The 23,768-nt window shown below is 49.6% G+C and overlaps 2 protein-coding genes and 1 long non-coding RNA gene across 5 annotated transcripts in view; 2 read left to right on the top strand and 1 right to left on the bottom strand.

The window, feature by feature from the left end:
• The window catches only part of TEF (TEF transcription factor, PAR bZIP family member), a 22,651-nt gene extending 14,365 nt beyond the window's left edge, over window positions 1-8,286 (top strand). For all 3 annotated transcript variants that reach the window (XM_069099438.1, XM_069099437.1, XM_069099439.1), the window contains exons 2-4: window positions 3,832-4,149; window positions 6,765-6,985; window positions 7,893-8,286. In XM_069099438.1, the coding sequence (XP_068955539.1) occupies window positions 3,832-4,149; window positions 6,765-6,985; window positions 7,893-8,108 (755 nt within the window). In that variant the 3' untranslated portion in view covers window positions 8,109-8,286. The remainder of the gene's footprint in view (window positions 1-3,831; window positions 4,150-6,764; window positions 6,986-7,892) is intronic.
• RANGAP1 (Ran GTPase activating protein 1) overlaps window positions 1-23,768 on the bottom strand; it is a 228,733-nt gene that overhangs the window by 154,081 nt on the left and 50,884 nt on the right. The gene's annotated exons all lie outside the window — the stretch shown is intronic.
• The window catches only part of LOC138169855 (uncharacterized), a 23,441-nt gene continuing 18,604 nt past the window's right edge, over window positions 18,932-23,768 (top strand). The window contains exon 1 of the long non-coding RNA XR_011170481.1: window positions 18,932-19,141. This is a non-coding gene — a long non-coding RNA (uncharacterized lncRNA). The remainder of the gene's footprint in view (window positions 19,142-23,768) is intronic.

Genomic DNA, 23,768 nt, shown 5'->3' with positions numbered 1-23,768 from the left:
GGGGGGGGGGGGGTCAGAGGAGGGGGAGGGTGGGGAGGGGTGGGATCATTAGGGGAATGGAGGAAGAGGAGTCAGTGAGTGGGGGAAGGGAGAGGGGAATCCCTGGGGAGGGGATGGAGAAGGATCACTGGGGGAGGGGAGGTCAGCAGGAGAGGGATCGGTAGAAGACGGGTAGGCTGGGGCGAGGGTCGGCGGAGGGGAGCAGGAGGAAGAGTAGTGGGGGGGAGGGTGCGTCCCTGAAGAGGGCTTGAGGGTAAATGCGATCGGTGGAGGGCAGGCAGGGTCTTGCGCGGGCGCCCCGGGGAGTTGGCCAGGTGAGCAGGGCCGGCTCTCACCTGTGCGGCGCCGGGCTTATTTGCCCAGGCCTGGGAGCCGGGCGGCTGTCGGCGCAGCTCGCCTTTCTGCACCGTTTAATATCGCCTCTACCTGCGTTTTCTCCCTGGTCCTTCGGAGCGCTCTGTGCAGTGGGTGCTGTGCCTGGGCCCGTTTTGCGGATGAGGAAACTGAGGCTGAGAGTGTAAAGGCCTTGCTCTTGGTGCAGGGTGATGGGAAGGGAGGGGCAGATGGCGCTGAGGTGGGTTGTGGTGGAGGTCACTGGGTAGGGAGCCTGGGCATGGACGCAGGTGAGGATTCATGGTGAGTAGGACCATAGAGTGGGTAGCATAGGGGAATGTGGGCCAAGGAGGGCCAGTGGAGGGGTCTTAGAAGAATTGGCCAGCCGTAGGGATGGGTTCCTCCTTTTCTTGGTACTTGTATATTTATGTTGAAGGAAATGACAAACTTTGGGTGGAAGCGATCAGGAAAATGTAATTTCCTTGAGAGCAGACTTGCCTATTTTTATCCTTTTACCTGACACATAGTAGGCACTTAGTAAATGTTTATGGATGGAGTGAAAGGATGATGCCTTCCACATCCTTGTATGTGCCTGACCACTGTCCTACACAGAATAAAATCTCAGTTAATTGTTGACCACATCAGTGGTTCGAGTCAGGAGAGGGGACAGCTTTTTGTCTCTAGGATCTCTAGATTAGGGACTGAATTATGGGAATTAGCATCCGAAATGAAGCTCTAGCAGTGTTGGCACCATGAGTGGGTTCTGCACTGCCCCCAAAAGGTCCTCTAGGGTGGGAAGTCAGAGGGCCTCTGTGGCTGTGGGGTTTTGGTCCTCTGAGGGGTGGTTCAGATTTAAGCCTCCAAAACCCTGAATGCAATTCAGAAATGTGGGAGTGGGGAGGGGGGTGAATGTTTCCTCTTCTATGTTGACCTCCCTCTCTCTCGGCTGTCATTGCTGAATTATAAACTGGCTTGTCAGGTGAGGCCTGCTCTTCCTTTTGTCTCCATGCAAAGGGCCCGGAACTGCTTTTGTTTGTCTTTAGGAGGTGGGTTAGCTCCTGGCCAGAGCCTGAGGTAAGACCCAGGGAATGAACCTCCTGGTTGGGGTATAGAGTAACTCAGGAGGCTTCCCAGTGCCCTTTTCCCCTCAACAGAGATGGTCATGAGCCAGTAATGATAACAATATTCATCATCCCTTGTCAAGACTGGATCCAGTAGCTTCCTGTCCTGAATCTCAGGCGGTAGAGATGCTCTGAGGCTCCTGGCTTTGAATGAGCGGTAGAGATTAGCCAGGCTTGGAGCTGCCCCTGGGCCTGAGGGGTTGTGTTCTCTTGGTGAGACCTATGGGCTGCTGTACCTCCTAGAACATAGGCCTAGGGCAACAGGATATAGAGCTGGCAGGGGGCCTGGGACTTTGGTCCCATGAACCATCTCCTTTGATCTGAACTCCTTTCTCATCTTCTTTTCCCCTAATACTGGTCTGAATTTGGACCAGGCCAAAGTTGGCCCTTCCTGGGCTCAGCACCTTGCCCATGGCCCCTCTCTCTAGGCCTGCTCCCCCTTCTCCACCCCTTTCTGACCCAGGTGACCTCACTGCTGGTGGGCTGGCAGCTTGTCTGAGCAGAGTCTGTGGGGGAGGGTTTGGCTCTCTATAGGTGTTATTCAGACTGACCCAGCAGAGAACATATTTGCTGGGCATTAAATTACCCCTGATTGGAGATCACTCTCAAGGTATGATTGCAAGAATCTCCACCCATCTCGATTGCTAGACCAGTATACACTGAGCCAACACATTTGTTTTCCTGCTGTCTGTTGTCTGGGCCACCAGGGGCCAGTTTTATTTCCAGTGTAATCACATTTGTTTTCCTCTTTCATTAGAGGATTCAGTTCAGAATTCTCTCCCTCAGATCTTAAAACCTCTAGGGAATTTTCCATAATTGTACCTCCTTTTTGCCCTGATTATGTCTCTGTCCCTTTCCTTCTCCTTAATTCAATGAAACAAACATTTATTAAACTCCTGCTGTGTACTAAGCACTGTCCTGGTTGCTGGAAATAAAAAGACAACACAAAATGGTCCCTTCCCTCAAGGAGTTTACCCCCACTTGGGAAATTACGTACATCATGTGTGCAGATAAGTAAGCAAAAGTTATTCAAGGAGGGAATATTAATGAAGTTCCTAGAGGTGACCCTGGGCTGGGCTCTGGAAGGAGCTAGGGGTTCTAAGGAGGTGCAGGTGAGGGGGGGAGGGCATTCTAGACCTGGCAGACACTCTGGGCAAGAGCCGGAAATGGAGAGTGGCAAACAGGACTTTGAGTAGGCCAGTTTGATTATAACAGAGTTCATGAAGGGAAGGAACATGAGAAGACCAGAAAGGTAGGCAGCAACCAGATTGGGGAAGGCTAGAAAAGTTGTGGAGTTTGTAGAGACAAAAGTGAGACACGGAACATTTTTGAGTAGTAGGTAATTGATCTGTTTTAGGAATATTAATTTGACAGCTGTGGTGGGGGGAATTGGAGGCTGGGAGACCAGTGAGGAGAGAAGAGGATTAAAAGGAGAGTCAAGAGGCCAGGGAGGAGAAGGGTAGTGAGGTAGACAGCTAGCTGTGTATGAAGGTGGGGACAGGTGAGGCTGAACTTGGGGATCTCGAAGGATGGGGTCATCTGCTTCTCATGTCTGACACTCATCAAACTGCCTGCCTGGCCCTGGGCTCACATTAGGGCTGAAATCAGGGATCTGCTTGCCTCCATCCCTGACTTAGGGTTATTCCTCCACATCTCAGCTCTGCCCCCAACCACCCTTGCCCAACTCCAGGGCCCTTTTGGGGAACTTCCCTCTTCTAGTAACTGATCTAGCCTCAAAATAATTGAACGTTAATTTGAAAGGTTTGGAAACAGCAGCTCCTCCTCATGGGGGCAGGGCTTGTATTGGACCACTCTAAACTAAGCCTTCACTGTACAACAGAATAGTCAGGGGAGAGTGGAGAAATTCTCAGGTTCTTCCTTAGTGTCAAGGCACTTTCCCCCTAAGGTTGCCGAAATAATTAGAATCCTCATTTCCTCCCTTAACTTTAGTGTCTGGAATTTCTCATTCCCTGTTCTCCCTGAATTCTCTTTTTACTCCAGGACAGCTCCAAATACTAGATCTACAGAATACTCCTATGGCACCAACTGCAGCCTCAGGATTTGGAAGTGGTGGTCAGCAAACATTAGCTCGTCCTGTGTGCAGAGCATTGATCTGGGCAATGGGACAATCAGAGATACGTCATGAAGTGTCCTTGCTCTATGTCCTTTATAGCTTAGGAGATATCCTCCTGGCAGAGTGGGGCCCACACTTCAGATTTAAAACTGCATGGGTTTGCATTGGGCAGCAGTGGAACATGGGTGGATCAGCTGGGATGTTCAATGTGAATGTCTTGTCAATGGGGTCAGAGGGTAGGGAGCAACCCATGGACCCTCTCTGTGACTGAGTTGTCTCATTCAGTGAACTTTGTGTCTGTAGATAAAGAAAAGGAAAAGGAGAAACTGGAGGAAGATGAAGCAGCTGCAGCTAGCACCATGGCTGTGTCTGCCTCCCTCATGCCCCCAATCTGGGACAAAACTATCCCATACGACGGTGAATCCTTCCACCTCGAGTACATGGACCTGGATGAGTTCTTGTTGGAGAATGGGATCCCAGCCAGCCCCACTCACCTGATTCAGAATGTGCTGCTACCTGTGACTGAGTTGGAGGGGAAGGAATCAGCTAGCTCTTCCACAGCTTCCCCATCATCATCTTCCACCATGGTCTTTCAGCCCTCAGAGACCGCCTCCAGCACAGGTTGGTCATGGGGGAGACTGCCTGTCTGAAAGGGGTTCTTGAACATAGAGGGACCCAACCCCACATCTGTAAACACCTGTGTCTACTCACTCATTAATTTCTTTATCCATCTAGAAGATCCTAGGAGAGCTTTGCAGTTAGAAGAAGTACTCTCTTCTCATACTTCTTCACACCCTTCAGAATGATCCCCCTTCCAGCAAAGGATAAAAATAGTAGCCGCCTAGGCCCAGTGGAAATCTTTTTGTTGGTTGATAGTGCTACAGATGGCCAGAACAATATAGGGAAAATCAGAACCACCCTGAGACTTTGCTTAGTAAAAAACCACCCTGTCTGTTTTTACTGGGGTCTCACTCATGATCCTCGTGTTTGCGGAGATATTGGATGAGTAGGAACCACAAACAGGCATAAAATAATCCCAGTTTCACAATCAGTCAGCAAACATTTACGAAGCATCTCCTCTGAAAACAAGCAAATTTGGAAGCCTTCCTTTCACATTTTTTTTTGATCTTTCATTTGTGGTACCTTTATGTTTTTCATTTCATTTAGAAGTGAACCCCTCATAAGTGTAGGGAGCAGCTTCAGACTTGGAAAAAAAATGGCCTTGCTCCAAGAGCCATTGATAATAAGGCTGAGCTAGCAAGCCTCTACTTAGTGTCATGGAATCTCCAAGTCAGAGGGGATCTCAGAGCTTGGCTAGTCCAACCTCCCACATCACTTTCCTTCGTATCCACTTTGTATTTACTTTTCTGTGTACAAATTTTCACTCAATAGAACGGAAGCTCCTTGAGGGCAAGGACTGTTCTTTGTTTTGCCCTGTGCCTGGCACATAGAAGGCAATTAATAAATGCTTGAATGAAGAACATTGCTAACATCCTGGCAAGTGGTCATCCAGTATCTGCTTAAATAATTAATTCTGTAACAAGTGACTCACCCGAGTTTTGAAAGATCACAGAAGAGGAAAAGCATTGCTGGGCAAGTTAAAAAGGGGGGGGGGGGAGAATGAGCTGCAAACTACAGTGAACACAATTGAATTTTCTGAGAAAATGTTAAACTGTTATTGAAGGGATGGCAGGTGGCCACATGGAAAAGGAAGCAGTGATCCCAAAGGCCGGGCCAAGTTCAGGGCATGCTAGACTGACTCTTCTTTTTTTGACAGGGTTATTCAACTAGGAGATCAGGGGAATCCCAGAGATAAATTTGCCTGATTTTAGTAAAATACTTGACAGAGTCTCTTGTACTCTTCTCATGAAAAATGTGGAGAAATATGGGCTGGACAACAGTAGAGTTTGGATTGAATGTCCAAATCCAAAGAGAAGTGAGTCACGTCTTGACAGAATCTTAGAAGATCTCCAGGGGGTGGCTCTGAAGAGTTGGATAAAAGCCTCAAGAGCATCCTGAGATAGTAGGGACAGCCAAACTGGACAATGGAGTCAGGCTTCAGAAATGTCTTTGGGGGCTCAAATCTGAACCAGATCTACTAAGGTGAAATGTTTAAAGCGAAGTGGAAAACCCAGTGGGCTGTGGGATGCTGCCTTTGGCTGCGGTAGCCCAGAGGCTGAGGGGAGAATAGGGAAGAGAGGCCCATCTTTGTCCATCCTGGCCACCTCACCTATGAAGGAGTCTCTTCCAATCGGGGCATCATCCTTGGGGGCAGCCAGGGCCCAGGGAGTGAGGAGGGAACTTTGAGAAGCTACAGAAGAACAGGGACAGTGGTGCTGAAGTCCTGGGGAAGAGAGACCAACTGAGACTGGAGATCCAGAAGGAGCTCCTCTCAGTGAGAGATGTCTGCCAGGGAAACAGTATGAAGCAGGAGGTGGCGCTTTTTGGGGGAGAGGCTAGGCGCTCCCCTTCTGGGGATGGTGCAGAGGAGGAGGCTGGCCTCAGAAACTATCTTTCTGTGAGAAAGGCTCTCATAGAGAAAGCTCTGCCTTGTGTTGACCTGGAACTTTGAAAGCTCAGTTTTAACCTTATCAGCCTGTAAAACATTTCAAGACAGCAATCCTTCATCCCTCCCCTCCTCCCATCCTTGAAAATGCTCCAGAGTTTCCCCAGTCATTTGCCATAAGACATTTTACGTCCCTGAACCCTCCCTGTTACTGCCACATTTTCTAGAATTGCACATCTAAGCTGAGGAATCTGCCGTTGGGGCACCCAGGGGTCCTCCCTGTCAGACATGTTTGTTTTTCCCCTGGACTAGTCCTCAGTGACCTCAACAAAGTGCTTCCAAACCAGGGGCAATGAATGGCCAAGGTGGCTTTAGTCCTGGCTCTAGTCTGCCCTGAGAGCATTTGTTCCCCAATCCCATTAGAACTTTCATAAAGCAAGAAAGTTCAGGGCTATGATGACCTTCAATTTTGTTCAAACTTTATGGAAAACGCGCCTTTTAAATTATTTTCTGTATGTTGTAGCATTGACTGATTGTGGTATGTTAGGGGAAGTTTTTCTTAAGTGGCAGTGATTTGTGCAATATTTTGTGTTCTTTTAGAGTCAGTAAGTATAATTTATTTAAGAATGAGGAGATATGCATCTAGGGATAAAACCTGGATCTTTGGGTATACCAAGAGTTTTCTACATCTGCAGGATTGATCGAGCCCTTCCTCATGTGTCTTTTTCAGAATCCTCTGTGGAAAATGAAAGAGAGACCCCCAGTCCCATTGACCCCAACTGTGTAGAGGTCGATGTGAACTTTAACCCTGACCCTGCGGACCTGGTCCTCTCCAGCGTGCCAGGGGGTGAACTCTTCAACCCTCGAAAGCACAAGTTTGCCGAAGAGGACCTGAAGCCCCAGCCAATGATCAAAAAGGCCAAGAAGGTCTTTGTCCCTGATGAGCAGAAGGTAATTTGGTTTCCATCACGGGGTCCTGGTGTCTAGCTAGTCTCTGTTGTCCTTTCCATGAGGTGAGCTCAGTAGCCTGTGAGGGACAAAGGTATGCTTATTTGTAGCTAGAAGGACCCATCCACCTTATAGACACACTGGAATAAGATGTCATCAGTGATAGGAACCCTGTTAGGCAGAAACTTGAGAAAATTAGAGGGATAAGCCAGTAGACTCCCTGTTTTGAGGAGCTCTGCTTTGGATCCCAGGCAGACTGGCTACAATAGACCTTTTAGTGCCTGAAGGGCCCTTGGAGATCGTGCTATCTGGTCCCTTTTTTGCAGAGAAGGGAGAGACTCCCCTTCAGTGGCTTGACAAGTCACCCCAGTAAAGTTAATGACAAAGATGGCATTAGAACTCTGGGCTCTTGGGTCCTGGTCCGCTTTCCCTTCCTCCTGTGGCTGTTCCTGATTCTGTACCTTGCTTCTCTAACAACCAGCAAGCCAGAGTTCCCTTAGCTTAAGTAGCTCCCACTTCAGTCAGAGGCCTTGGAGCCTTTGACCGCTAGGGATTGCTCCCCTCCACCCCAGAGGAGCCATCTTCCGGTCCACTGGAAGGACCTGCCACCAGCTGGCCCCTACCCTAGGGGTCCTCTGAAGAGAAGGGCCACCTTAAACACGCATCCTCATGTATCATTAATGGACACAAGGCTGGATTTGGAGTCCGCAGCTCTGAGTTCAGACTCAGGCTCACTGCTGACCAAGTTAGTTAAGTGTCAGTGTCTTCCCCTGTTAGGCTGGATGCTTTCAGGCCTCTTTCCCTGGACACTGTGCCCTGGCTGGGGGCCTGCCAAGGTGTGGAGCAGAGGAAAGAGGGAAGGCCCCTTCCCTACTGGAGACCATTAAGATCTCTCAAACGTTTCACCCAGGATGAAAAATACTGGACACGCCGGAAGAAGAACAACGTGGCCGCCAAGCGTTCCCGAGATGCCCGCAGGCTGAAGGAGAATCAGATCACTATCCGTGCTGCTTTCTTGGAGAAAGAGAACACAGCCCTCAGGACGGAGGTTGCCGAGTTGCGCAAGGAAGTGGGCAAATGCAAGAGCATCGTCTCCAAGTATGAGACGAAATATGGACCCTTGTAAGCACCACCCCCTCTCCGTGTTAGACATCTCTGCCGAGGGACTCCCAGAGCGAGTGTGTGGGGAGGCATTGGGGCTCACCACAGCTAGCAGGAGGTCCGCTGCTCACAGCCTGGCTCGTGCCAGGGCCCTTCTGCCCAAAGGGGTCCCGCAGGGCGCATCTGGAGGACTTGGTAACCCCTGACTCTGGGGGGCAGGATTCCTCATTGGTGGGGAATGAAGGGACTCTCTTGAGATGGGTGACGAGGGCTCAGCTTTCTACCCTTGGACATCCCCATTGGATTGGAAAGGGGACCCTCTGGAGTGTACAGCCTCCTTTCACTGAGTGCTCACTCTCTATTTGACTTTCCTTCCGTTTTAGATCTGGGCTAACAAGGGCTGCCTCTCTCTGGCATCTCGGAATGGTCCCTGGTTTATTCTGCCCTCACATCCCATCAGATAGCGGGGTGTGTTGGCCAGGTAGGATATCATTGTTGTCCAGCTCCACCCAGGAAAAGGGGAAGGACCTTATGCAGTAGGAAAGGCCCCTTTCCATCCTCCTTGGAGAGGTGGCGGTCCATCAGTGGACACGACACAGAGCCTGGTATTTCCCCAGGGCTTTGCTGTCAATATCCTGTGAGTGTGTCCTTTAGTGCCTGCATTAGAACCAGAACTAAACATGATTGTAGGGGAAGTGGGGAAGCTGAGGCAGCCAGGGCTTAGGAATCACCACTGTCTTAGATGGAGTTGCTGGCCATTGTCACCACAGCCAGTGGGACCAGGAAGGCCTTCAACTGTCAGAGCGAGGTGTTTGCCACCCAGGATTGCACGCACTGGTTCATCGTGCCTGCTGTGACCGGATTTTTTAGATTCCAGATGTTTTAGACAAACTGGGGAGGAAGGAATTTTCTTTCTAGGCGGTCCTGGTGTGCAGAGCCTGTGGTTTGGTTTAGAAAACTGGGCCTCCCTGCTTGGAAGCAAGCCGAGGTTAGTGGTCTAGGGCACATCTAGTTCTTGTCTTGGGGATCAGTACAAGGGCTTTGCCCATCTCTGCCAAGAGCTGTAGGTATGAGCTCTCAGCACGATCTCATCTGAGTGCTGTCTTCTTGGGTCTGAGGCTTCTAGAGATGAACAGATTGGAAGAGAAGAAAAGCTTGTGAATCAGAAGGTTGGGGGCAGTTTTTTAAGGCCCAAAGCCCCCTTCTGTCCCAAGATGGCCTAGCCTTGTGCCCCACTTCTCTTCTGGATGTCATGGGGACAAAGGCAAAGCCATCTTTTTCCTTGACTTTTGTAGCTGGTGCTTGCCCTTTTGAGTAGATTTGTCTATTTTCTCCATACCGATAAGACCCTTCAGAGACCTTTGGGTGAATGAGAAAGCCCTCAAATTGTCTGGGATCCTTTAAAGGGTGGGAAAAGGGAAAGAAAGGTGCATGTGTCAGAAGGAAAACAAGATGATGGACAAAATTGTCACACTTAACACTTTGCTTTATTTAAAGTGACCTCTCAGGTTCTGAGTAACGTCACTCTAAAGACTTAACAAACCCGTATGGTAGAAACCCCATGTGAAACCACCGCAGTGGACAGTGACATCCAGGAGACTTGCCACATCTGGTGATGACCCACTGCCTGCCTCTGGGGGTGGCTGGAGGACAACGCCTCCTTCAGTGTCTCCTGGGGCTTCTGGTTGGAGGGTGAAAACCCTTCTACACACACGACTCCTCCCTCTAAGAGAGGGCCATAGTCTTGGGTCAGCTCCCTGACCTGGGCAGGCAGCCTGGCTGGGGACTCCCTCCCAGCCCTGGCCACCCACCACGAGGGCAGGTCTCATCTTGCTGTTGGGGATGATGTTAGCATAATGTGTCTTCATTTTCTTTGACCAGATACGGTATGGTTTATATATAGGTACATAGATGTGTGTATATATTTATATACATATATATATATATATAGTTGTTTTTAAAGAGTAAGCACTGTTAACCATTTTTTCAATGCTATGAATCTGGTTGCCATTCTGTGTTCTGATTCAAGTTGGTGGGACAGTGTTATAGACATCTTTTCATGTCTTCTCTCCCACCCTCTACTACCCTCACCAGACAGGGTAGCCGGGGCCCCAATCCCCCAAAGCTTTCTTGAGAGAGAAGAGGTTGCCATGCCAAATACAAGTGTTGTGGTGCAAGCCAGCTGTGGGAATGGGGGCGTGGGCAGGGAAGGGTTGAGTGGTGTCGTGTGCTATGTCCCAGCAGGCCAAAGACTTAGGTCCACGCAAAACCAGAAGGGAGGAGGGGGCTGGGTCCTTGGGTTCCCTTGACTCCTGGCTGCCCCTTTTCTTCTGCTGGGCTAACCCCAAGGACACGAGAGGCCCAGAAACTAATTATATCTTCTACGAAGAGTCAAGAGCAAAGGAAGGATGATAATCTGGAGGCTGGCTGGGGCCTCACCCTTCAGCTTCCTGGCGAGGAACTGCTTCTTTTTGGATCCTTCAGAACTGACAAATCATGGCCAAGCTTGAGGGTTAGAAGCATATACGGGAAATAAATGTGTATGAATCACTGGAGGTGTAGGCCTGTGGGGAGGAGGTGGCAGCCGGCACTGTTGCCACAGGTCCTGCTGGCTGGCCAGTAAAGGATGGATGGGCAGTGATGGATGAGTGAGGGGGCTCGGGCCCTCTGGCCTTGGCCATCTGCTCGCTGGGCTGCCCCATTTACTGTCACATGGACACCCTGCAGTACTCTGATGGGGACTTTGCTCGTATTTCTGCTAATGTAGCACAATAAATTTTCTAGAAAATGGGAAAAAAAAAACAATTGCAAGACAGCTGTTGTTCTTACTGTGTTTATGGTGCCAGAAGGCCATGTGATGTTTATTTTTCTATGTGTTGGAGAGTTTGGGGCAGATGGACTGGGAGGGAAAAGGTTGCTTTCCGTCTCCCATCTGGGGGATGCCTGGGATGGTGGGTAAAGGAGGATGGCCCTGTTTGGTGGGCATCTTTGTGAGGTTCAGGGGATGAGGCAGGAAGCCAAGACTTCTCAGCTGAAGACCTTCCAATGCAATAGTCTGACCTTGCGTGTCCTCGTGTGTGTGTGTTTTTGCTGCTTGTGGGGTAAGAGGGATGGACTGGGCGAGGGGAGGGAAGTGGGCATGTGACCTTCCCAAAAAACCCCAGAGAATTAAATATTTTGAGAAAAATTTTGGTCTGCGTCTTTGATCTTCAGTAGTCCTGTTTTTCTTTCCTGGTTTGTTGACCCCAAGAGCCAAGTATTCTAGCTAGACAAAAATTATTTCTCTGGCTGTCCCACTTGTTCCTCCACCCTAGTCCCCACTGTGCCTGGCTCAGAAGCTCTTTGAGGGATTTGTCGGAGCGGTTGGAGTAGAGGGGCAGCTGGTCAAGACGTCCCCAGAGCTGCTGCCAACTCCTTGTGGGAGTGCCCATGGGTACCCAGGCCCAGTCCTTAATTTTACTGGTACGTCCTCTTTCTGTGTCTGTTGAGTGCATTAAATGGAATCACAGAGAGGTAAAAATGCCCCAGAAAGTGAATTGTGGTCATCCAGCCTGGGAGTATAGCCCATGTGGGCCCTTCAGCCAAAGTGCTTAGCCAGCTTGCTTGACTTAGTTGAGGGGGGTGAGTTTTCAGTAGATGTTGGGGGGAAATGCCAACCCAGCACGTGTTGATGACTGCCCTGGAAATCGAGAGCATCTGTCTCGATTTCATTGCTCCCACAGGCTCCCCGCTCCTGAAGCCCCAGTTCTAGGGGAGGCCCCAGTGACCCCAATTCACCAAAGACCCTTTTTCTTTCTAGTATAGCTTCACCCTCTTCATTGTTCTCACCAGACAATGGCTACTTAGAAAAGGAAATGTGGTCCTGGCCATCCCTACCCAGTACACCTTTCCCCAAAGAAATACCTTATAAGAGGATGTCCGGTCCCGCTGTACTGGCGAGACTGTAGTTTGCCTTCATGGTCATTTCAGTGTTGTAGACCCGGAACTGACGGGCCCAGTTCCATCCATTTCCTGTACTTGGTGTGGATGTGTTCTGGAACCTTAGCCCCAAATTGGGGATAGGAATTCATTTTTTTGTGTGCTGGACTTCTCAGGAAAAAAAAATGCATGAAGTAAAATGTATTTGATTACCATGTAAAGCAATTATTGAAATAAAGATGTAATTTTTTTTCTCATACGGGTTCATAGATCCCTTGGGCATCTGTGGACCCCAGGTTAAGAACACCCACTTTAGAGGTGACTAGGTGGCACAGTGAATAGAGCACCGGCCCTGGAGTCAGGAGGAATTGAGTTCAAATCTGGCCTCAGACACAACACAAAAACTAGCTGTGTGACCTTTGGCAAGTCACAATCCTAATTGCCCCCCAAAAAGCAAAAAAAAAAAATAACCTCTCAAGTATAGTGCAGTCCCATTTTTAATTTGGGGGACTATAGTTTCTTCATCTTTAGGTTTCAGTTTGCTCTTCCAAAGAAAGTAGTTGGATTAGATGATGTTGAAGGCCCTTCCCAGCCCTAACATTCTCTGTTCTAAGGCCCTCCCAATTCTGTCATCCCCTGTTCTAAGGCCCCTCCTAGCCCTAACATTCCCTGTTCTGAGGCCCCTTCCAACTCTGATGTTTTACAACTCTATAAAAGTCTCTAAAATCTGCTCAAAATAGTTACACATCTCTTTTTTTCCTTCCTTTTAAATGTAAGCTTTTAACTTGGTTCCCTTAGCACTTTCATAGGTGGCAACCAGGTGGCCGTCCATGAGTGGACTGCTGGGCTGTTTCTGGGGCAGTTCTGTTCCTGTGACAGTGACAGCCCCAACTTCCTGGGCCCCAGTATAATCACAGCAGGGGGGTGCACACACAGACAGCAGTGATTATAGGCCTGACGCCTGGCCTTTCAGCCAGTCCACTGAGTGGACAGCTCCCTTGGGGGTTGGCCCAATTCAAGGCTTGACTGATGAGGTCCACAGCTGCTGCCAACAGACAATGAAGGAGGGCCCTGCCCCCATCAATGAAAAAAATGAATTAGCCAAAGGCAGGACAATGTTATCACAATACCCAGCATCCCCAGCCCTCCTTGCCCATGCTCAAGCTGGACAGATTTTGAAGCCAGCTCCCGAAGAGGGTGAGTCTCACTGGGCAGGCAGGGCTGGTCTCTACCACCTTTGATGCAGGTAGACAAGGCCGGAAGGTCCAAACCAGGTTGTCATCTTGCACAATCCCACACCTTCTGCCCCTCCCTCTGCCTCCTTTTCTACCTCTCCTTTCCCCCATCCGATTAATTAGTAAGGTGCTGATCTGCAGGGGGAAAGGGAGTTTCCCAAACCAATGGAATTCATAATAGCTACCATTTATAGTAGACCCATCTATTGTCTCAACTAAGCTACTCGATCCCAAATTCATAGTATCCTAAAGTAAAATAAACAGTGGCTCCCAGGCCTGCCATTTACCTTCCCCACTCTGGACCCTAGGCTTCTATTGACTAGCCCTGGAATCCCTATAACTTGCTACCCAGAGCAGAGAGAGACCCTCAATCTGTCTTTGTTGGTAAATGGGGTCCCTAGGCTAATCTGGTGGGGGCAAGGGACATTGCCTGGTGAACCTCCCCCTGCACGCCCCCCAATTAATCTAAAGAGCAGTCCTAGAAAAACAAGATATCATAGGGATGACTGACCTCTTCCCATCCCCCATGGCCCTACTGTGCCCCGCCCCCAAGCTCCTCCATTGACTCATTCACAGACTCAGGGAGAAGAAAGAGAAAGGCAATGGTCATTTCCAAAAACGTGAAGGGCTTCCAGTAGGGAAAGAGAATGGATTAGGTCTGTTCTGCTTAGTCTCACAGAGGAGGAGGGATGAGGAGAAGACACGTGGAGATAGATCCCAGTTTGATTTAGGGGGAAACTGCTGAACAAAATGATCCAACAGCTTACCCCAACAGCTAGTGAGCTCCCCATCTTGGGAAGCCTTCAAGCCTAAAGTACATGAGCACAGAGAAAGAGAATTCTTGCTTCCCATAAAGGGTTGGAGGGGTGGGGAAACTGTGGCCTTCTAGGTCCTTGGGTGTAGCCTTTTAACTGAGTTCAAGTTTTACAGAACAAATCCTGTTATTTGTTTTGTGAAGTTTATATTTAGTCAAAAGGCTGCACTTGAGGACCTAAAGAGCCACATGTGGCCTTGAACCCACAGGTTCCCCACCCCTGTTTAGGAGAACTCTGAGAATTCCTCCAAGTCTGAGTTTCTAAGAAGAGAAGAGAAAGAAGGGATGGGTTGGAACAATGGGGTTATAGTACCTCCTGTGACCATCAGGAAAACCCTGAGAAGAAGGCAGGACAGGACTTACTATTCCCATTTGTCAGATGGAAAAACTGAGTTTCAGAGAGGTCCACATGGTGAGTGACCACAGAGTCAAAATTAGAATCTGGATCTCCTGCCTCCTAGTCCAGGGTTTTGAATTTTATCTTGGGATCCTCTGGTCCAGCCCCCCTCATTCTACAGAGAAGGGAACACAGGCCTGTCATAAGTTACTTCCCTGGCAGAAGGCAGCCTGGGAGAGTGCAGGGGGCCCAGGACTGGAGTAAAGGCCAGTGGGGCCTGAGAGCCAGAGAGGGGAGAGGTCACCACCCTGCTCACTGTCCCTGAACACCCTCCAGAGCCCATATGGCAGAGTCCAGCCAAGTCTGCCAGCTCCCACCAGGGAGTGCCAGGGTTCACCTGTCCCTGACCTGGAGTGGAGAGGGACAGGGTAGGGAGAGAACAAAAAGGTCCTGGCAGCAGAACCCAGAGCCCCATCCTCCTCCACAGTCTAAGGCCCAGCCTCATCTGGGAGGCTAAAGTCCAGTCCTGAGTTAACCTTTGCACACTCTCCCCTCTTCCTGCCCAGCAGCAGCACATCCCTCCCCCAGTGGGAGGAAGGTCAGGATAGCCAAGTCTGTTTTTTCCCTATGTCCCCCTGTGTCATGCCCCGGCCTACCTGAGGGCTCCATGTCATTTCACTCCTTCCTTTCCAATCTACCCAGCTCAGGGTTTAGAGCTGAAAGGGACCATAGAGATACTTTAGTGCACCCACTACTTTTACCAATGAGGAAACGTGACTTGCCTAAGGTCACCCCATAAATAGTAGAAATGAAAGTCGTTCTCATAGATTAAAAACCAAACCTAACCCAATCTGAAGCCAGGCACTGCATGGTAGTGGGGAGAAGCTTGGCTGGTTCAAATCCCCTGCCACTCACAAGTCATGGAGCCCACAGTGAAGGCACTCACTGTGGCTACGAGATCCGGATTAGATGAACTGACTCAAAGTATTTTGTGAAACTTAAAATGCTTTATGGTATTGATTTATGACATCATGCAGTGAAAAGAAAACGCTTCCTGAAAATCAGAGTGGTTCAAAAGCAGAATGAGTGGCTATGGTGGGTAGTGAGCTTCCCTATCCCTAGAGGTATTCAAGCAGCAGGTGGAGGGGCAGATCTCCGGTGGGAGAAGCCACAGGAGGGATTCTGGCTTCATTTGGGGAGTTAGATGTTCCTTGATGTTCTTTCAGTTTTGACATTTCTAGGATTCTAAGCGTGGCCTCATCTCTGCACTTTCCTAAGATCCAAAGATTTTAGAGGTCATCTACAGAGGTCTATCATTATCATTTTACAGATGAGGAAACCAAGTCTCAGGAAAGTTTGATGCCCCAGATGGTATAGATCAGAGAAGCCAGAGCTAAATCCAGTCCTATTCCCCAGACAGCAATAGGGCAGAGGCAAGAAACAGTCAGAAAGAGCCTGGGACACCTAGAATTAGCTTCTCTGTGGCCTAGACACAGGTGCACATCTACACTGGTCAAAGACATTTCCTCACTGGATGTTGCTTACACCAATGAAATCACCAGAGTGGTCCCAGAAAAGGAACATGTAGGGCCATTCGTGGGCTGATGATGAAGTGAGAGGAAGGGAAGACCCATGACCAGCGCATCCAGAGGCATCCATGCAATGGAGAGATTTTAGGGAAGACCCTCAGGCCATTGAATGCATGCTCCCCGGAGGATTTATGGGAGGCCACAAAGAAGAATCCAAGAGAATGAGAGGACATGGAAGGGCTGCTCTATATATGTACTAAGGGAGGGACCCCCCCCCAACACCTGATCCATCCCAGCTCACACCAGATGCTGTGCTGACACCCAGGGATGAGAACACAGCAAGGAAGCCACAGCCCCTGCCCTGAAGGAACTCCTATTCTACAGGAAGAGACAACATGGTCACAGAGAAGAGAATGCAAGGTCTCATGAGGAGGGAGGGAACACTCCCAGCTGGAGAGGGAAGACAATGAACTGAGCCTAGAGAGGAGGAGAAAGCTTTCCAGGAGCAGAAGAGAGGAGCAAGCACATTCCAGGTACCAGGGAGCATCCTGTGCCAGCAGACAGATTTGGAAAAAGTCAGGCAGAGAGCAGGGAACATAACAAGCAAGCAAGTCAGTCCCTCTCTTCAAGGAGTTTACATTCTAATGGGGGAAGAAAAGAGGAATGCAGAGAACTGGGAGTACATCCCCCATCCCCCATCATACATCCTTCAAACACCTCAATATCTCTCCTCCCCCTGCCCTAGCCTTGTGATTCCTAGAAATTCCAATTCAGTCCATGTAAGATGAAATTGCCCTGAGGTCCCAGCTCTGCTCCTTCCAACAGTATCTATCAGACCTTGGGGAAAGTCAATTCCCCTTCTCTAGGCTTTGATGTCTCCATTGGTAAATATGGCAGTTGGAGGCTCAGTGAGAAGAGTGCCAGTTCTGGTGACAGAAAATCTGGGTCCCAATGAAAGTACTGCTATTTCCTGCCTGTGGGACCTTGGACTCTTGCCAACCTGGGGCTCAGGTTCCTCATCTATAAAATGAGGGGGTTGAACTCCAGGCTTCTCAAATCCCCTCCAGTCTTGTACCTACAATCCTATGGCTAGATTATTAAAGGACCTAAGGTCCTTTCCAAGGTTTGCCTGCTATGGTCATGTGGTCTGTGCTTTCATCGATACCATGGATATGGTTGACCTTACAACATGACATGTCAGAATTAGAACTTTTGGGGCCCAAAGGAATCTGAGAACTAGAATGTCAGAGTCGAGAGGGTCTGTCATCTTCTGGATATGAAAAATGCATCAGGGAAAGGCTACAGGGAGTTATTAACTTGTCTCTTTTTACCTGTGAAATGAGGAGAAAGGAAGAGCCCAGATGGTTCAATAAATGGAGGATGAATTTAAAGGAGGCAGAAAATAGAGGATGCCTAGAGGTCATGAAGCACCAGAAAACAATCCCTCAACAATGAAATTGTGAGAGGGAGGCAGGGGGCTGGACCAGATTCTAACTGGGGTAATAGCTAAGGCCCACCACTAGGTGGCGCCATAATCTAATTTGTGCAAATAGTACCTAGGGCAGCGCTGAGTTTGGTGCTGTCTCCCGGGTGTGGACAGCCAAAAGCTGTGGCTGGAAGGATGGGCGGGGGAGCAGCTGTTCCTGGGATGGCCTTGTCCCAGCTGTGGGGCCGCCCCAGAGCTACTTCCAGCTTAGTGGGACCCCTGTGAGGCTGAGGAGCCCAGCAGGGAGGGGAGAAGAGGGAGAGGAGCCCAGGCCAGGCTCATCACCCAGCCCCAGGTCCTGGAGGCAGAGACCCCTAGGAGCTGCATCTCTTGGGTGGGCTGAGGTGGAGAGGTGGGAAAAGCAGTTGGATCAAGAGCTAGCCACCCATCTGATAGGGAAACTGAGGGCAAGAGGTTGTGCCCTGGAGACATAGTAAGAGCTGGGATCTAACTCATTCTTTTGATTCCAAAATTGTGCCCACCAAAGTCTGGTGTGGGGTGGTTAGTCTGTGGAGAGCCATTGTGTGCAGTGTGTGTGTGTGTGTGTGTGTGTAAGAGGCACAGGGCTCAGAAGGCCCGAAGTCAGAGAACCTGTGTTCAAATCCTGTCTCTTACCCTGCCTGTGTGATCTCAGCTGTTGTTGTTCAGTCTTATCCAACTCTTTGTGACCTCTCCTGGGGTTTTCTTGGCAGAGACTGGAGGGGTTTGCCATTTCCTTCTCCAGCTCATTTTATAGATAAGGAAACTGAGGCAAACAGGGTTAAGTGACTTGCCCAGGGTCACACAGCTAGGAAGTGTCTGAGACTAGATTTGAACTAGGTCCTCCTCACTCCAGGCTCTATCCACAGCACCATACAAGCTACCTCCTGATCTTGGAGTGGTCTCTTAACTTCCTTGTTTCTTAGGGAGAGATTATGTTGTTTCCTCATGTGTAAGAGGAAGGGGTTGGACTACATTGCCCCTGAGGTCTCTTCCAGTCTGAGAGTTATGAGTGACCTTCGACAAATCCCTGGCCCTTAGCTCCTCCAGAAAATGCAAAGGTTAAATAAGATGGCCTGGAAGGCTCTAGATCTCTGAGCCTATGACCCTTCCTGGGCCCCAGTTTCTCCTCTGTAAAATGAAGGTTTTTCTCTAGATGGTATCAGAGGCCACTCTCAGCTCTAGAGCTCGGATTTCTCCATGTAAAATGAGAATTCGGCCAACCTTACAGCACCACATAAATGCCAGCTAGCTCTTAGGAGCTTTTGGATTCCTTCCAAATCCAGGCCTCTTTCTATTGAGGAATATGGTGTTCAAAATGCCGTCTCTGGATGCCCTTTCCAGCTCCGATATCCAAGATCATCTATGCCTGTGTCTAGTCTGTCCCCCAAATCCCCCCCATTTCTGAGGGCTCCTCAGGCAGGCCCTTTAACCCCCCACCCCCCACCCCAGGCCAGGCAGCTCCAAAGATAGCCGTGACACACACTGTTCACCGAGAGTGTACACCCTAATAAGGGAGAAGAAACTCTGACACAAATAACGACGGTACAGGAGAGGTCCAGGCAGGTGCCAAGAGGAAATCTGAGCAGGGAAGGAGCCTGTATTAATTTATTTATCCACTTATTCATTTTTAAAATATGTTTTATTGATGCCTCTTGTCTTTACATCAGTCTCTGCCCTCCAAGTGCACCTCCCCTCTCCGAAATGAACCAAGGGGAAGATCAAGTTCACCTGGCAAAAGGGAGGCCTTCCTGGAGGAAGTAAGTCTGAGCCGAGCCTTGAAGCAAGGCCTGGATTCTAGGCAGTGAAGGTTGGAGGAGGGGGCTGAAGTCACCTATGGAGTCCCCATTGGAAAGGGAGAGGTGTGAGGCCACCTGGGAAAGGCAGGCTGGAGCCCCATATGGAACAGGACCTTGGAAGCTATTCAGCAAAGGGCTACAGAGCTAGAGGAATGACTTAAAGGCTGGCCCCTTCATTTTACAAATGGGGAAACTGAGGCCCAAGAGGGGAAGTGGGTGTTGTCCAAGAAGCCCTTCCACAGTGCCAGAGCAGCTCCCATTCAGCAAGTATGTGAAGGAGGGAGGGATGGGAGACCAGTGAGCTCAGGCTACTGTAGGTGAAGAAGGCCAGCAGAAACGGTGTAAATATGGTTGACAGATGTTAGGGAAGAGAGAGAGGGAGGAGGTGAGGAAGACTCGGTGGCCCCCCACTCCCCCAGAAATGGGGAAGATTAGAAGAGTGGCAGCCGAGAGGGAGAAGCTCAAGATTGTGTCCCACCAGTTAAGTTTGAGATGCCTCTGGGACAGCCAATGGGAAGCCTCTGGGAGGCTATTGTCCACTAGTGAATGTGGGACAGGGACTCAGGAGAGAGGTAAGGGCTGGATCTGTACATCTAGCTCATCGTGGATGGAGAGGTGACCTATGAACCTTTGGGAGCTGATACGGTCACTAGGACATACCTGAGAGTGTAGGGAGAGGAGAGAAGGCCAAGATAGAGCTTTCCAGCCCAAGTATGTGGATATTTAGGTCTGTTTGAATTTCTAAGAGTGTGTTTGTGTCTGTGTGGGTATCTGCGATCCAGTGAGAGTATATATTATGGATGGGTGGACTAGGCTGGGTTGGGCCTTCTTCCTTGCCTGACTGATGGGTTTCTTTGAAGCCCCAAACACACCAGCCTGGGGTCCCTGCTTGTAAGGTCCCCCACCCTCTACCTTCAGTCTTGGCTCGGTGAGATGGGCAAGAGTGCAGTTATCCTAAATTATAGGATAAGGAAGGCCTCAGGAGGGGCAGGTAAACTCTTCCACAGGTCAGATTGGGAATCCAAAAGTCCACTTTCTACTCTGGAGTTTTTTGTGGGGCTACTGGCCTATGGCTAAGCCCTGGAGCAGGGACCCTCCCTTTTCTGTCCCTGGGTGAGCAGGTCAAGAATTGCTATTCCTGGAAGTAAACCTCTTTGTGTGTGGTTGGCATATATTTGCACATGGAAATTAGGGGATCCAAATACATGAGAGAAAACAGTGCTAACTCAGACTGAGAAGCAGCTTTGTTATTCTGAAGTCAAAAGGCTTGGGTTCAAGGCCTGGGCTCAACACTTACTTAACTGTGGCCATGATCATCTCATCACTCCAAGCCTGCTTCCCCACCTAAAATGAGGAAAAGACCAAAGCCAGAAACAGCAGTGCTGGTATTCTGAGATCTTCAAACCACAACCTTCAGGGCTGAGACAAGGAAGAATCCCAAGGAGTCTGGGGCTGAAGGTGCAGGGACAATGGACAAAGGGAGGGGAGCCTGCCTCCTTTTCCTGATCTGGGGGTTTGGCTCTTCATTCACTGCTCCCCACAGATGCAGAGACTGGCAGGATGAGAAGTGCCCAGGGAGTTGTGGCATGGGCCAGGGGAGCTGTAGGGCCCCAGGTATGAGGAGACAGTGACAGTCTCACACTACCCTGGTGAGATCCCAACTGGAACACCATGTTCACTTTGGAGAGCCATGTTTTTGTAAACACTGACAAGCTTATTGCAAGCTAAGGAAGGTGACCTGGGTGCTGTGATCAGAGCAGTCCAAAAATGAAACAGGTAGTGAGTTCCCCATTACAAGGGAAGTGATTTAAATAGAGTGGGGTGATGCTCATTTGCTGGGAATGTTGCAGAGGACATCTCTCCACCAAAGGGGGTTGGATTGGATGCCCCCCCCAGGTAACCTAAAGTCCTTCATTCCCCCATTGAAACCTTCATCTTCTCCATGATTAAAATCCCATCAACATATATTAAGCACTTGCTGTGTTTCTGGCACTAAACTTGGTGCCCAAGTTACAAAGATAAAAAGTGGAACAGTCCCTGCCTCTATCTTATTGGATAGGTGAGACCCAATGAAGCCTATTGCAGTAAGCTCACTGCTCCTCCCCTCCTGTCTCTCCTCACTTCAGGCCATTTTCCTAGAACACAAATCTATGTCACTCTCCTACTCAAAAACTTTTGGAGGCTCCCAATTGTTTCTAGGATAAAATACCAACTCTTTGGCCTGGCATCAGGGGTAACCACAGTCACCCCTTCTACATCGTGGGAATCAGGGGAGCAATGCCTCGAGCTGGAAAATTCACATAAGATTGTTTGGCTCTCACTTCATACCAGAGAAGATATCCGAATTTTTTCTTTTTCCTTTATGGGGTGTTTACATTAACTTGTTGTAAAATTTGGGTTGAGTATTTAGTCATAGGCCCTATGTTGTCTGCTGGCCTTTTGTCATTAGGCTTCTGCAAAACTCCCCCAAATTCCCATTTAATTTTTTATGCCAGCCCATGATATATCAAAATCACAAGGGGGAAAGTCATGATGTGGAAGGGGTAATTGTACAAAGTCATTTGAGGAGGGAGAGAGCCCTAGCAACTGGTGTTAGAGTGGGAGTGAGGGGGATGAAGGAGGGCTTAGTGGGTAAAGTGGCCTGAACTGAGACTCAGTGGAACCTAATGGTTCTTAGAGATACAGGGGATGGGTGGGGGCAGCTAGGGGCACCTTAGTGCACAGAGCGCTGGGCTTGGAGTCAAGAAGATCTGAGTTCAAATCAGACTTCAGACACTTAATAGCTGTGTGGCCCTGGGCAAGTCATTTAACCTGTTTGCCTCAGTTTCCTCATCTGTAAAATGAGCTGGAGAAGGAAATGGCAAACCACTCCAGGATCTTTACCAAGAAAACCCTAAATGGAGTCCCAAAGAGTAAGACATGACTGAATACAACCCAAATTGGAGATGAGAAGCATTCCAAGCTTGGGACAAAGCAGGAGTTGGCTTGCCAAGGTCAGAGAGACTAACCAGCAATCCAGTTTGGCCAAACTATACCAAGAATGAGAAGGAGAAATATGAAATGAGCAAGGGCGGGCTGGTAAATATTTAACAACTGACTGAGCAGAGGTGTACACACAAGGGGTAAATGCTCACGCTGAAAATTTGACAATCTGATCTTGGCCACTGTTCAAGCTGTTTTCAGCACATCCTGGAAATAAGGCTGAAAGGACTGGGTGGAGCCAAATCACAGACAGTCTTCGATGCCAGGTCCAGGGGTTGGCATTTTATCCTAGAAACAATTGGGAGCCTCCTAAGGTTTTTGAGTAGGGGAGTGACATAGATTTGTGTTCTAGGAAAATGACCTGGAATGAGGAGAGACTGAGGGGGAGGGGGGCAATGAGGTTACTACAATAGGCTTCATTGTGAGAGGTGATGGGGCCCTGAGCTTGGGTGGTGACTGTGTGAGTGGAGAAAAGGGGCAGATGTGAGGGCTGTCTCAGAGGCAGAATGAAAGCCAATCTGAGCAGAGAGTGAGGGGTTAGGGAGAGGGAAGAGATGAGTGTGGTCCTAAGACTGGGCCCTGGGAGACCAAGAGGATGAATATTCAAGGGAAAAGGATGCTGAGGGGAAGGAAAGAAAAGAAGCCTCCCAGTTGGTTCTAAGAGTCTGTGATGGATGTCACACTGTTAATAACGTGTATAGCCATTAACTTGCATCCTAAGAGATTAGGCAGTTGATATAGAGATCAGAGACAGAGAGAAAAGAGAGGGAGGCAGGGAGAGAGAGACAAGAGACAGAGAGAGAGAAGCGTTTTGGGGCAGAGATGTGGACCTGGAAGGACCCACAGAAGTCCAGTCTTCATATTGTATAGATGAGGAAAGGAGGTTTGGTGATTTTAAGGAACTTGCCAAGGTCACCCAGGCAGTAAGTAACCAAGTCTAGATTAGAACCCAAAGCCCTGGGACTCAGAGGCGTGTCCTTTCCGCTTCAGCTCCCTGACTCCTTAGCTCTAAGAATCTGCATTTCAGTCAATTCTCGCATTCTATGGACATGAAAGTCGGCTTCGCCCCCTCTGGGGTTCTGGGATTCTGAGAGCCGCTCAGCCCTGGACCAGCAGACTTGGCTGCTGCCTTGGCCGCTCTCCACCTGATCCTGGGGATATCTGAGAGTGTCCGGGCCTGATGGGGGAGGTGGCTATCCCAAAAGGGAAGGACATGCCGTTCTCGGACTGAGCCGGCAGCTGCCTAGCTGGGGGTGGAGGGTGGGGGGTCTACTGGGGTAAGAGGAGCCAAGACGCAGGAGAGAGCGATTGGCAAGGACAGAGCCTGCAGAGGAGACGGGATTTAAAAACACTCTTGCTCTGGACGTTGCCCTAGTCAGTCGGTCTTTTCACTAGATCAACTGCCCACCCCACCCCCTTCCCCATATAGGTTCTAAGAATGACGTCATGGAAATCACTGGGTGTCCCTGGCCAGTAGGGGACGGGGGTGGGGGGAGGGAACATAGCTGACGGGGGTGGGGAGAAAGGGATGCTCCCTGTTTGCCCTGCCTTCCGCCCTGCACACACACACACACACACACACACACACACACACACACACACACAC

This window comes from Petaurus breviceps, unplaced genomic scaffold (assembly GCF_028583685.1).
Source record: "Petaurus breviceps papuanus isolate PSGF00001 unplaced genomic scaffold, PetGlider_PUasm1.0 379, whole genome shotgun sequence".
Classification (NCBI taxonomy): Eukaryota; Metazoa; Chordata; class Mammalia; order Diprotodontia; family Petauridae; genus Petaurus; species Petaurus breviceps.
Note: the sequence above shows the minus strand (reverse complement) of the source record. Positions and strands in the feature narration are given on the sequence as shown.